Raw genomic sequence first — 15,462 nt, 5'->3', positions numbered from 1 at the left:
GCCAAATCTGAAAGATGTGTTTTGTTTGGCTTGAAGAAGCATTTTTATAATTTTGAGCAAACTTTCCACAGAGACTTCAAATAAAAATCTAGATGCTCAGGTAGTCTAGCCAAGAAGACCATCCAGCAGCACCGGGGTCCACGGTTGTCAGCTGGATCCAACCTGGGTGTCCTCCTGAGAGACTCACCCCACCATCGTTCTCACCCCTCCCTAGTTCACTCAATTGTTTATATTTACCTGCCTCTACTTATTCAAGCTTCTTGGTCCCTGTAGGTATCTGAGTTTGTAAATTCTGCTCTTAAAGTTAGAACTAAGATTTTTGATGGTGAGGATGCTAATTTTGCTCAGTATGTGTGTTTGACTCCTAACACTATTATAATAGTAAGTACTAAAAATGTTTGGAAAAAGTTGTGAGGTTACTATTATCAGAAAAGGCATAAAGGTACACATAGAAAGTAGAATGTAAATTGAATCTTGAATAAAACAGTTTGATTTGATTAACCTACAAAGAAGAGAGAAAAACTATGCATGATACAAAAAGCATCCATCCTACATTTTAATCCAAAATTGAGTGCTTATTTGTTTACTGCTAAGCAATTGACTTAACCTCGGTGAGCTTGTTCCCGTATCTGCTAAACTAGGATAATATTATAAATTTCATAATGCAGGTATGAGAAATAGCCAAATATATAATTATACAGTATGATCAGTAAGTAGTAGTCATTAACAACAAAAAATAATAACCCCATAAATAAGAAGTCAATAGATGAGCAGGATAGGATATAGTAAGTAGGCCAATTATGCTGGAGAAAAATGCTCCAGGGTGAAATGCAAATAGATAAGAATGGAGAGAGATACAGACCTGATCCAGTCATCTTTTCTCGCCAAACAACTCAAGGCTTAAAGCTATCAATTGAGTAACTGTGGGAAGTGATGGAAGCCAAGGATTCTGAAGTTCTTTCTCAGTAGAAAGTATATGAGCTCTGAATCAGATGAGTTCTAATGGCAGGTCTGCACTTGCTAGCAGGTTAAACCTGAGCCAGTTGGTTAACTGTTCTAGTTCTCTGTTGCCTTATCTATAAAATGGGGATAGAATGACCTAATTTTTAAAAAAGAATGGCTTTAGGCATAAATAACACATTTGAAGCAACTACTCCTATGCTAGGCACATTGTGGACACTCAGTAAATTTTCTCCATTCTACATTGTGGGTACCATCATCTTATACCATCTTTTGTCCTTTCCTTTTCTTTTCTCTCTTCTGTGTCTTTACCTCAAATGCTTTTCTCTATCTCTTTCTTCTTTACCAGGCTTCTTTTCCCCTCCATACCTATATCCGTGTTTACAACAAGTGATTACTGAAGTTAATCTCATTCAAAAGCATTTACTGTAACTCAGGCACAGTGCTATTAATGTTACCTTTAAACAGAGCTAACCTACTTGCCCTTGGAAGTACTTCAAATTCATATGCGTATGTGAGCCATGCACCTTCCTGGTAAATCTGTTTGCAAAATATACTGGCTTGATCAAAATGTGTTCACATCTTATACGTGTAATGTGCAGACCAAAATGTGTTCACATATTCTGAAGTTCCAAGAGTGTGTGTGTAAGCATAGCATAGGGAATGACCAGGAAAGCTGGAATGGCAGGAAGCAACAGTAAACAGTGGTAAAGGAACTAAGTTAAAGTATAAACACATCCTTCGACCCATTAATCCCATTTCTGGCAGTTTAGCCAGAACAACCATTTAAAAGATGTTTCTTCCAGACTTGTTAATAAAACTATAAAAGTAAAACCAATTTTAACATCTAAAATAAATTATGGTTTATCAAAGTAAGCTATTAATAAGTGATGTCACACAGTCTCTGATAACATGGAAATATGATCAGGCTATATTAACTGACAATAGCAAGTTTGCAAAGCAAAATATATGGATAAACCTGTATTGGAAAGTATATATGAATAGAAGAAAAAAGATTAAGGCTAGCAAGATATTAATGATTGACTATGAAGGTCCATTCTGGATTTTTACTTCTTGTTTCTAGCTTTAAATGTTTCTAGGTACTACTTAATGTTTCTAGGTACAACTAGAAGAAATGACACATGCACTAAATATGCATATAAACACACCAATGTTTTGCAAGTGGAGACGAATGATAACTAAATAAATGATAGCTAGTTATCAAACCATAGCTAGCAAAATAAGTAATTGATAAAGATAGATGATAGATTGACAGCTAGATGGCTGGCAAGACAGACACATGATAGACAGATGGATGATTAGATAATCTCCACATCCAGGAGGCACACAGAGTCAGATGGCTAACAAGAATGTTTACTGAACCTCATAGGTGTCCTCAGTGACAGGTTGATGACAACAGGCGATGCTCTAGCAGTTGTGTCTGAGCCTGCCCTTTCTGCCATCAGGTTGACGCCCACGGCAACATTCTCCTCAGTACCCTGGAAATTAGGAACGAGACCAGCGGCTCAGAGGTGCTCACAGGCGTGAGCGACCCCAACACCACCATGTACTCATACGGCAGCGCCAGCATCCAGTACCGCAAGCCGCTGAGCAGCCGCGAGGGCTACGGGCGCGCCCTGGACCGGCACGGGGTGCCCAGCAAGGGGCGCATCCGCCGGCGCGCCTCCCAGCTCAAAGTCAAAATCCCCGACTTGACTGATGTGAATTCCATAGACAAGTGGTCCCGAATGTTTTTCCCCATCACCTTTTCCCTTTTTAACGTCGTTTATTGGCTTTACTATGTACACTAAGATCTGTCCTAATGGTTCGATTTAGACTACTTTCCTCTTCTCTTGTTTTTTAACCCCACAGGTCCCCAACAGCGATACTGCTGTTTTTTGAGGTAAGAGATTCAGCCATCCAACGGGTTTTAAGTCTTGCATATCGATTTTATTACTGCACCATGTTTACTTCAAAAAAAATTTTTTTTGTTCCAGTCTACTGTGGTCCAGGTTATCAGCTCTTTAAGAGCTCTATTAATTGCCATGTTTACAAACAAACCACACAAAGAGAGGAGTTAGGAAGACCTTTAGCAGTCTTTCCTAGTTGCCCTGTTTTTTTTGTTTTTGTTTTTGTTTTTCTCTTTTTTAAAATAAAAAGAGGACCTCGCTGTCCACCTGCACTGCTTCCTGGTTAACTGTAACACTCTCATGCTGCCAAAAAAAAAAAAAACCCAACACAATTTCCAGGATCTCAGAAGAAAAATAACAAAGCCATTGACAAGTTACAGATTTCCAGGAAGAGGGAAGGGGAGAAAAGGTGAAGGTGAAGGAGTCTAGAAAAGAGAAGAAGGTTCCCCTGGACTCTTAAGTCCCCCCAAGTCCCTTGTTGAAGGGCTCCTCAGCTCTGTGGAACAGGAGGGAGGGATTGACAAGTGCCGGTCAAGGTTGTGCCAACTCAACCTGCCATCTTCATCTCACCTTTAGGCTGGGTATCCTTAGAAAGGCTTCTTTGTCAGACTTCCTGGCAAAGTTTTCAATGAACATTAGAATCCAGCCTGTTAAAATTGGTAGCCATTGAGAACATTTTTCTCTCCTTCACAGGAATGAAGAGTTTGGGGGGGCAATGATTAGTTTTCTTACTGATGTGTCCGGTGAGCAGCCCTGGATGCACTTTGAGCCTGAACTCCTTTGAAGCTGTGCCATGAAACCTTGCCATGACATATCCATAGTTCCTGCTCCAGGGAGAGTAAGAGAAAGGATATGTGGTGAGGGCTTTGAAGAGGAGAATGGGGAACAATTTTCACTTGAGAAAAATATTGTCCTTTCCATGAGGAAGGCAAGATTTATGTGCTGTGAAAAGGGTGCCTGGGCAGTTCTCTGAACTGCCAAATCTTAAATCAAATAGTATATATTTCTTAGCCTTCCAGAGAGCAGTATCTAATGGTGACAGGCTAGTCACACAGGCCTTAGCAGGTACTTTTTGTCTCTCTCTGAACTCTGCATTCCCGACTGTGGATTGAACAATACAGTAAACACACACTCATCCACATTGGTGTCATTCTCCAAAGCCAGATTTCCATTTTAAGAAAATCCTTAAAGTAGCAAATCCACAGATAAAAATAATGACAAACACACTGGGCCTTCAAACACATGCACCAGCCCCTAGAGTGTAAACCCTTGTCTACACTTGTCAATCACTGTCATCCCTGCTCTGCCTTATCTCTGCTCATGGATTACCCTGGGTCATGGTTCTCATGACAGTCAGTAATGCAACACAATCCTAAACACATCTAACATGCTATCGTTGGGATTTTTTCCACTTTGTTTTATTAAAACCTTTTTTTGAAGTTTGAGTATCAAAAAATTCTCTATTTTCAAGGTTGAGTGAGACCTTAAATTGACCATCCAGTGATAGAGGTGATTTGGTACCTGATCCATAGATAAGAAATCACGATTTAAGTAATCATAGGGATGATTGCCTCATTTGATAATCTGGCTTTCTCCCTGAAGCTGTGAGGAGGATCTATGTGTGGAATAGCATGAGCTGCTAGCAATCATAGTAATAATTGGAAAGATAAGGCTGAATTCTTACTGATGAGCCCAAGGGGAGTTAAAAGATATTCTTTTTAGGGAAAAAAAGAGGAAAAGGGAATCCCCAAATAATAAATGGGTATGGTTGAAGATAACATACATTAGTTAGTAAGAATATTAAAACTCCACTTTAACCTGAAAAATGATCTCAATGGTTTCACGAGGAGTTAGTAGGGTTATGGGGACCAAATTTTTATTTCAATTTTCAGTTACATGAACATACTTCCCTGTCAAGGTAATCCCCAACTTGTGGCCATGAAGTCATCTGTTTTGAAACTCTGTTCAGTCCCTTGACAGAATGAGATGCTTTGCCATGGGTGTAATGTGGCCATATTGGTGATTTTAAGGTTAGTATTCTCAATGACCACCCAGGAACCACTGTGCAGCCATTTATTTTAAATACTGGAAGGGAAATTTTTGGCTAATCTCTAACAGAAATGAATCATTCTGATGTCAAAGCCTTTTAAAAAGCTTTTAAGGGTAAAATGCTAAATCAGAAAGGATATGTTTCTTAACAAAACAATTTCTCTTTATTTATCTGCTTAGATCATTCTTCTTGGAAAATGACTGAGGTAATTTGTATTTCAATTATTATTTTTACCTTGTCTTTTAAAGTCTAAAGTGTTGTTTTTGCTGTAATTTTAGATATCTTGTTAGAAAAAATATTTCAACTCTTATAAAACTTAACCTTTGTAAAATGTAAAATTATCAAGCCAGGATATACCCACTGGGCACAAAATGGTGTCACCATCTGGGCACTAGAGGCTTCACAACTATCATTATACAAATCCTATCAACTGGCTCTAATTTCAGAGACAATGGTAGCTAGAAGAATGGAGAAGCTGCCATGTTTCTGGTTCATGACCTCTGGCCACACTTGTTTCTTCTGAACATCTCTCAGACAAATCCTTCCCTCCTTAGATGCCCTCCTGGCTAAATCCTCCCTTTCTAGGCTGATCAGTGCATGGTAAAAAAAAAAAAAAAAAAAAAAAAAAAATCTACCTTCCCTTGCTGTCTCATTTTTTCTTGTCCAAAATGATGTACATAAGACATAAGTAGTTGTGAAACATTCTTAAGTGCCCTCACACTGGCCCACATTCTTGAAAGATTCAGATTATTACATTATACAAGGGTTAGGTTTAATTATTATTGGGTGGTTTTATTTTTTGCCAAGAAGATAGCCATAATCCCCTGCATTACTTAAGTGGCAGAAGAGATTGAAAATTGCACACTCATTCTCTTATGCCTGCCACATTCAGGTCCAGGGAACCCCATGTGCACAGTTCATCAACTGTGGCATAAACTGTGTCATCAACTTAACCTATATAGACATAGCAGAAATTCCATCTTTCATGTGACAATGATGACTACCCATTCGTCCCTTCTGTTCATGTCCCTTGGCCATATCAGGGGTGACATGTGTGTTACACTTACCAGCTTTGTGAGGCAGAGACCCAAGTAAAGAAACATTTTTGCTTGAATTATCCAGGATTATTGCCTCTGTCCTCTCCATTGCCAAAAAGAAACAGCAGCCTAGTTGATACTTTTGCTGACTGAATGATCTGATTTTGTACATACCATCTTTATTGTACATTACAGTCAACAAAGGATCTTGAAAATGCAAAGAAAAAAATGTGGTGCAGAGAATAAACTTTGGTTTAAGGGTCCAGGGATAGGTTTTCCTTTTAAAATAACATGTACAATACATAGAAATATTGATGAAATTCCATCTTTCTCAAATCAATGACTATATTAAAAATATGCATTTAGGAAAGAACTCAATTGCAATTTGCCAAGTTAAACAAAAAAGACACATGTATAATGCTTCTAGAAGGAAGTTATCTCCAAGATTTCTTATATGGACAGTTCCAAACGGTGATGTGCCAAGATTTTTTTTTTTCCTAAATGAAATATATAATCATATGTCCCAGGAGGGAGAAAAAAGGAATATGCAAGCATTTGCTTATGTTGGTTCAATCAGCAGTTACTGGAGGAAGAAAACAAAAAATCAAAAAAGATATCTGTTTCCTGAAAGCAAGCAGAAAACATAAAGGTAAATATGTTGAGGGAATGTAGACTATTATGTAAACTTCCTTGTAAATTCTGTACATAGTTCATTGAACTGTTCCCTGTGGTGTGGTGGTCCTCTGCTTTGGGTGGATGTTTGAAAACTCTGAGCATTGTAAATAATGTAAGCTTATAAAGCATTTGCTTTTATTCATGAAGCAAAATGATTAGTGATTTGGACCCAAACCAGAATCTTTTTCAGCTCTTGCTCTTCCTCTGCTGTTCCGTGTGTGCAATTGTGTAACCCCACTGTAAGCCAGAGCCAGGTGTCTGTGATCACTGCCTCATGCCCCTATCCCACCAGAAGTGTCAGCGACCATGAGAGGGCTGATGGCCTGAGGGGCCCAGGAACAGCACACCAGCAGAAATGGGGACTGGAGCAAACTGCTCCTTGAACCTGTCATGAAAAGTAGATGGATGCGTTGTTTTCAGTCATTTGTGACTATTTACATCTCCAGATATGGAATTATCCATGCCATTGAGTAGGGTCAGGAATGCAAGAGATGCTCAAAATCCACAGGTAATCCAAAGCTTCATTTGTGCCAATAGCTTTAGCCTCTAACTTCTCTTCTGTCATGTTTCCCAGAACTTCTAAAACAAAAAACAAAAGTGAATAGAAGGGATGGTGTGATCAGGGTAAACAGGCAAATATTCAAAATTATAGGAAGAGATAGTCAACAACCTTGATGACACTAACTGGTTGATTCATCTCCAAAAGATCTAGTGGTAACCATGCCATTATTACTTAAAGGTAAAGATAAACATTGTTATAAACTAGGAACTAAAACAAGGATTTTTAGCTGGGGGTAAAGATATGTGTAATCTGTGCTAGTAAAGCTTAAAAGAAGGTCTGGTGATATAATGTTCTCAAATATATTTCCCCCAAGTATTTGTATTCTTGAAAAAGTCTTCAGAATGATGGGATATTGTACCATAAGATGTGTTTCCATGCAAACTGGCAGACCCAGAGAGGGTGATGGCATCTCCAGAAATTCTAATCAGAGACAGAATTTTGTTTCTTAGTAATGTATTATAGAGAACAGTGTCTTTCTTGGAGGTAAGAAATTAGCAAAGTAGGACTTTGTGTCAGCACTCAAAGTGCTAGGAGAGCATACCCAGGGAGCAATCACTGAGAGATATTTTAGTTCCAAAATGTGCCAAATTCCACCACTAGCTGAATAAGAAAACTGACTCATCAGGTCAATTCATAGAATTCATAAGAATACATTGTGCTTTTACTTAAACCTAGCTTTTTTTAGATATGAAATCAACTAAAGTGATAAGAAAACTTCAGTGTTGGAGTCTGCAGTTACACAAGCAAGCACAAATGAAAAGCAAAGAAATTTAATAAAAGAATTGCAAACCAAAAAATACGGAGTTTCTAGAAGGATAAGCATGAAGAGTTGTATTTGGTTTTACTTCTCCTGTAGGAAGAATTTCCTATTTGAGTTGAAGAGGTCTAACAGTTGTTTAGGGTTTTTCTTCCTTATTGTTGTTGTTCTTTTGCCTAATTAAAAGTCATTGGTATATCAAGGGACTCAGAATTGGCCCCTAGAGCCCTTGTATATCCTGGACTCATTACAACGGCTTCAGTAAGAATTCAATGTGGGAAAAGTAGGCATATTTCTGAACCAGTTGGGTAAGAAAAACTCCTAATCAACTCCACTTGCACTTCCTGTCCTGCAGACAATCAAATGATATATCAATAGATCAATAAAAGAAAGAATAATAAGTAGCATGATTCATTTGCCTTAGGTACACAGGGTCACAGATTATCTTAAAACAATTCCATTCGAAAGCCAAAGGATGAAGAAGGGCAATCAGTCTCGCTGCCTGGCTCTTGCTTCTTTCTGTTTTCCTTTGAAAAGAAACAAGGAAGATGAGACATTTCCCAATATATTCAAGTGCAAATTATTAAAATGTGATGTGTATGTGTGTTTTTTGCAATTTTGGCTTGTGTAAAATACATTACCTCTTCTATATTCATTTCTTCCCACACTGTATACCACCCTGCCTCATGTTAATCCAGTGGAATTTATTCTTTCTCTCTCTCATTTCCAAACCTCATAAGCTATCTTGTCCATAAATAGCTAAAAACTTTGATTTCTTTGGATTTATATTGTTTATCTTCAATTCAATTTCCCACACAAAAAAAGAATTTTAATAAGTCATACTCATTACCTTTAAAAGGCCTTTGGAGCAAGTTATAATCATAGCAACTGTCTTGGGTTATTTTTATTTTCTGTTTTTCTGTTCCTTATGTAAAGAGTACATGTACTTACATAACCTTCTCTCTCCCAGCTTACTTCAGAATACAATAGAAACACAAATCATTAGCTCAAACCCAGGGAGATCTACATTATCTATCCCAGAATTTGAAGGTAAGGCCATTATAACTGCAGTAACATGAGGAACTCACGCTATCTTAGTTCTTCATCAAGCTTGTCTACTCATGCCCTCCTTCAGTCTTACTTGTGCATAAAGTTGAAACTGTATAATTAAATCTCCCAGAAAGTTTCATGGTTCAAGTAGCACACCACTGGTTATAGACCATCCTTTAAGAACTTGACCCACTTCATCCTTCCTGTACTCAATTCCTGTTCCAGATTTCTCTTTCTATACATCCCTTTCACTCACTCCCCTTCAGTCTTTTAGCCAGTGTTAAATATTAGTTTGTAAATGGGCAGGTCATAGTACAAACTGCCTAAATTGGCACCATAAAATTATATAGAACTCCTGTTTCCTTCAGACAGCATTTCTATAGATTTAGAGAACCAGGAGTTTTCTAAATATCTCCTACACAGTATGCAGTCTCACCTTGAAAGGTTGACAATAGATGAGCTACATGGCAAGAGCAGGGAAACGGAAGACACCTTCCAGTGGATATGTGGATGGAAGCAGTGGATGGAAGACACCTTAGATTTAGGATGGGGACATGACCTTTGTGTTGTCTCTGCCACTACCTTGGTGAGTGACTCTGGACACGCCACTGATGACTTCCAAGTTCTCTTCCAGAAAGGTAATTTAGAGAGGTTCATTTGTATGGAAAGCTCAAAAAAATATACAGAAGTACAGCTGCCTCTGCTAACATAGCCCCATAAATTTAGTAATAATCCTTGTAGCTTGTCTTTGAGAGTAAGCCATCTGCTATCAAGTGAACTGAATTCAACACTTGTTCATATTCCTTTAGAAATATCTCAAATACACAGTTATGCAGTCAAGTGGTAAAAAAATTATTTTACTATTTTTATATGTTCTATGCCACAGTATTTTCCTTGAAGAGCATCTTTAAGAGAGTCTCGGATAGTGTATATCAATGTTATCTTGTTGCTAATTTTAGATTTCTGGAAGATGTAGATGTTCTTAGACCATCCTCTGTTATTCAGTCAAGAAAAAGCCATGAAATTCCCTCATGGATGGAAAAGTCAATGTCTAGGCAGCATCTAAACCCAAATGCTGTCATGGTGCCCTTCCCAATTTTGAACCCCTGCTGTCCTAAAAGTGGAGTGGCAGGTTTAGTTATGCTCTTAGACAAGAAGCAGCTTCCCATCTAATTAGAACCTCTCCTTACCCACTGTCTCCAATCCCTCTTGCCCCCACTTCACCAGTTAAGCCTGTGAAATATTCTAGGTACAGCCATGACATGAGTGAAACTCCCTTACTAGACTGTGGTGAGCATCTCTGGCTCTTCATAGTCTTCAAGCATCCTTCCCATTCTAGTCTCTGAACATGGTACCCAACATGATTTTTGAAAACAGATGTTCCTAATTTTTTATCCTTCTGTAAAGATACCAACTCCAAAACTTTTAGGATTCTCCCAAGAGCCTCCTTATACCATACAAAATTGTTAGGATAGTGCCTAGAAATTCTGCCTTCCTGCTGTAGGGCCACCTATAAATGGGGTGGCCTTTTTTTTTTTTTCCTTCAGCACAATTGGCTTAGCATTCTGCCCTTCAACCTCAGCCTACAAAGGTATTGTTCAAACCGCCCCAGGTAGAGGTGTGCTCACTGCTCCTATTCAATTAGTAAATCAATTGCTTTCTTTTTCTACTTCCCATCCATTTACCTAGAGATGGTTTCACAAGTAATCATATGATTTTGAAGAGAGAGAGCACTAGTCTAAATTCTGACCAAGATGAAGTTAATATTTACTTATAGATAAATGGGAAAAAAATATATAGGTATATATACATATTCCACTCTATTATACTAGATTTAATCCTTTTTACCTTGATTCATGCTTTGGGTAGCTCAAAGATGAGTGGAGAGGAGGCGGGAAGAGAACAGTTTCCACTTCTACTAGCTAAATACCATGCCCAGTAGCCCCTTTGTCCAGTTTGGTTTTCCTCCTCCTTCTCCACTCTCACAGTCCCAACCCATACACAGAAGTATTTTAGTATTCTCTAAGAGAAAGCATAGAAAGAAAGCTTGCACAACAATGGAATCATCTGATATATCCCTCAGTGCTTTTAAATTAACATTAAGAGACCATATAACCTGATAAGCCTAAGACGATTCCAATGCATAATTACTAATAGAGCCTCCTTCACTCTCAAAATGTCCATTTGGATAATAAATGACATGATCACCTGTGTTAAGAGGTCTCAGAAATCCAAAGGGTGTGAAAAACATTAATAAATAATATTAACATATTGGAGAAAATAGGTCTTAGCTCCCTATGAATCATTTCTTACTTCTGACCAGTCTCCCTATCACTCAGGCTCATCTTACTTTTCACTGATCCCCCTACTCAGATTCAAGCAAACGAATCCTCAGGCTTTCCCTACCCTTCACTCCAAAGCCACACATCATTGCAAACTGTTCTCATCATTGTGATTTAAGATTTACATTTTATTTCCATTGCCCAGATATTATTCTTCCTAGACCCACCCCAAAGGTGGTTTATAATCAGGGCAACATTACCCAAAATCCATATGGGTATGAGCATCCTTCCTCATTCCAGACCCTCTCCTGCCAGCACTCCTTCAAACCTTGTACTTTGTCCAATAAAGTAGATCATTTCATCTGGTCATTTCCAACCATTTTGTACACAAATATTCTGCCACCCTAAATAAAGAATAAGGTCCTTTGGAGTACACTCCCCATTTTCTAATTCTTTGTACTAACCAAAGCATCTACTGGCTGTCCATTGTAGAGTCTATAAATGCTCATCAAATGGTCTACGATGGTAAATGTGGCAAAAGAATGCATTTCCATAATAAGCAATATTTTGAGATTACAAATAATACCTGTGGGGATAACTCTCCCCCAAATTATTTTGGTCCTATGGAACAGAATCCTACAAACTTCGAATAGATTAAATTGTAGTCATCACAGTTGAACACCAGTTGGTGTCATGTGAAGTGGCACCAAGATTTTTTTCCACTGTGTGTGATTAAATAGACTGAATTCTCATAATACTGCCATTCTAGATTCTACCAGTTCTATCAGAATTGAATTTTCCATCCTAATTATCACTACTTTTTCCTTTTGGAGAAAGGAAAATATTCTTTAGGTTTCTTTTTTCCCTTGTTTATCCATGTTTGACTTATTAAAAGCCTTCTAAATCTAGGTTCCATGGGGTGTTTATTCTTGAAGTTAGGACTACCCTAGAACATTCTGATGTGAATTCTAAAAGAACACTCCTAGAAGACACTGCATACCAAATAGTATTTCTGCCAAGGTATTAATAGATTTAGATCTGAGGGATAGAGATTTCTTGACATTTGTCACTGCTTCTTAAGACTAAATAAGTATAGCAAAATGCCTTTTAGAAAGCTCTTTAAATCAACATTCCTGTCTCTTACTAAGTATTTACTTATTTGCACAGAAGAAATATATAATTTGCAAGCCTTACCTCAGAGTGGCAACCAGCTGCCCTAGTCTTACTAAATAACATATTTTTCTACATATGTTTCCCCAATACATTGAATTATAGTGTATCTGCTTTTTCTTTTTATCAACTCATTATTGATGTGTTCCTACATGTTTTAAAAATACTCACTGGATAAAGCTTGAAATATGTTATATTTTGCAAAGATTCCTGAGTCATTTTTAGGGAAGACCCTAGATTATTCTCACTCACTGTCGTGCCATGGAAAAAAGAACTATATATCCAAGTGACCTTTCATACTCAGAGTACCACTTCTTTTCTAAGAAGGGAATGCATATGATTCTATACACATATATTTATTGAGCATGTTACTCACCTCCATATTTTAAAGAGGGCCAATAACCCTCTTGACAAAAACTATCCTGTGGAATTATTACCAGGTCAAGATTGCATGAGGTTTTTGGAAATCAATCCCCATTGATAAAATGTTTACAATGACCAAAAATTCTTTGACATTTTTAAATAAGCTTTTTATTTTTGATCACCAGGCAGCATTTTGTGCCATGTAATGGAAGCCTAATAGCTAATGTGAAATAATGTTAGTATGTCATTTAAAAGGTTGGAAATGAAATCTGGAAAGTTTAATATTGTTAAAATACAAATAAAACTGTTTTTGAAAGAAAAGCATCTGGGTTAAGGATGGCTTCCTTGAAAAATTCTTCTGGCTATCCATCATCTCTGAATAATTATTTCCCTCCTCTTTTCCTTACCCAAGGGGACTGAACCTGAGGCAAAGACCTTGACATAGTGATTCGGGAGGTTTGGGAAAGCAGGGCTCCTTAGGCTAAGGAATAGGAAATGACTATCCTGCCAGCAATGGAACACCTCTTTGGCTACCACTTCACCTGAAACTTGACTGAATCCCAAAATTAGCCAATCTTGCCAAACCAATCTTCTGCTATTTTAACTCATAGCATCCTGTACTAAATAGCTGGGGCTTTCAAAAGCAGGTGCTACGGACACACAGAAAGAAATGCGTACCTTCTGTTGCCTCTCAAAATCCGTTATGCTAAACTCGCCAAATATGTCAGAGGATGTTGTTACATGTTTTACTCCTTGTGTTTTTAAGTCTCCACTAATCAATTTTGCTATCTACCCTCGTACCAAATGTAATTTAGCTAATCCATATCCTGATTGGTATTGCACAGTTCTTGTAAATAAAGGAATTCCTTTCTCTTTATTTTTCAGAAGGCAGAATCTCTTTCATTGCAAAGAAACAAATATTTTAATGCTCTTTTTCTCTTTTCACATAAGCATTTTCTTTCTTACATAAGCAGATGATACTTTTGTACACCTACCAGACCACTAAAGAAGCTAAATGGCAAGAATGAGTATTTCTGGAAACCTGTAGAAATTTTTTACCGAAGAGACAGGTTTTTAACAAATGCCAAGAAAGGAAATGATGGACTCCTTACTTTTATAATTCAAGTTTTCTACTTTGTATCAATATATGCTGCATTTTCTGATTGAAATTGCCATTCTGTCTAATGAAACTTGTGATTTTTCTGTAGTTGCTTTTTACATTTGAAATCAAACTTTCATACAGTGTGTACTTGTCTGCACCCGTTCTGTTAGGGACTTTATTAAAATACTGTTTCATTAATTCCTTTTAACGTGCTTAAAGTATGTAATGTTATGCCTTCATTATCTCAAGATCTGTGGAGAAAATCCATGAAGCCTGTATACTGTGATTTATACACATGAAAGAAGACAGATTTCCCTTTAGGCAGTGAATTAGTGAATAAGAAATTGCTCAGTGGCCTCTGATCCTGACCCTTTTTCCCTTCATGGCCTTTTTTCTATAATTAACCATTCATTGAGTAATTGTGTACTCTTGTAAAATGTAAAATCAATTTACATGCAATCAGGTATGGACACAAGAAATGCTTGTGCTCTTGATTTCAGGACTCACAGATACCCTAACAGTCACAGGACTGACCACAGTTCACTAAATATTTTTGTTAATAGTGTGGCTTTGCTATAAAATAAGTTACTATTTGCTTTGGTACAAGGTTTTAATCATTGCAGCAAATGAAAGACAGAAAACACTTCTGAAAGGCTGGTGTCAAAAACCATCAGTTGTACTTATAAAAGTAATTGTGCAGCTTCTGAAATGTAACTTGTTGCTGTAAATATATACAATTTATGTCAGCTCATTTATTTCAAAACTGCAAATAAAAATTTTTTAATGAAAAATGTCTACCTATAAAAAACTTACTTTGTACTGTTTTAAACATGCAAAATTTCACATATTTCTTTTTATAAGTCTTAAAAATGTTTAGTGTTCTGAATTTATCGTTTCAGAGCTTTTATTGTAAAATTTAATACAAAGCTAAATTCCTTTATTTGGAAGAAATTCTTTGCAGGATTATCCAACAATTGAGGAAAAAGAGGGACCAGTACTTTTCCAGGAGCTTGTTTCTGTACAAACATGTCTTGCAAACATTTGAACAAATGGAGTATTTATATAACAAAGACAAAAATGAAGAAATGCAGTCTTATTTTCAAACATGATATCTAAAACTGATTTAATAGCACCCATTTGTGGAGGTGCATTGTGTCAAATTCTTTTAAAATCTCCACTGCAAATATGGAGTTGGCCTATTGTTCAGTCTTTCATCATTTGAAGACCTCTAACTTGAAATTCATTCTCTCCTCCAGAAACAATGTGTGCACAATAAAGCAATGAGCAGACTAAAGGTGCGAAGTTCATTTATCCATTAACTGTAGTTAGTAGAATAGCTTTCCAATAAAAGTCTAAATTCCAGCAAGGGACAACGTTAGCATCCATCTAACAAAATAACTGGGAACCACCTCTTCATTAGCTGAACCTCAGCCTGCAGGGCTACTTTCTCAGGCATTCAATATTGGCAACTAATTCCAGAAGACCATGTTACATATGGGAGAATTAAATGACCATTTGATTTTACTTATATTAGAAAAAGAATA

The 15,462-nt window shown here is 37.2% G+C and overlaps 1 protein-coding gene across 1 annotated transcript in view; it reads left to right on the top strand.

Annotated features, from left to right (window-relative positions):
* GABRB1 (gamma-aminobutyric acid type A receptor subunit beta1) overlaps nt 1-14,711 on the top strand; it is a 391,432-nt gene extending 376,721 nt beyond the window's left edge. Inside the window, exon 9 of the mRNA XM_079153927.1 lies at nt 2,427-14,711. Coding sequence (XP_079010053.1) covers nt 2,427-2,771 — 345 coding nt within the window. The 3' untranslated portion in view covers nt 2,772-14,711. The remainder of the gene's footprint in view (nt 1-2,426) is intronic.
* The last annotated feature ends 751 nt before the right edge of the window (nt 14,712-15,462 follow it).

Source organism: Sciurus vulgaris (assembly GCF_902686455.1).
Source record: "Sciurus vulgaris genome assembly, chromosome: 9".
NCBI lineage: Eukaryota > Metazoa > Chordata > Mammalia > Rodentia > Sciuridae > Sciurus > Sciurus vulgaris.
This window is presented reverse-complemented; position numbering and strand designations above follow the sequence as displayed.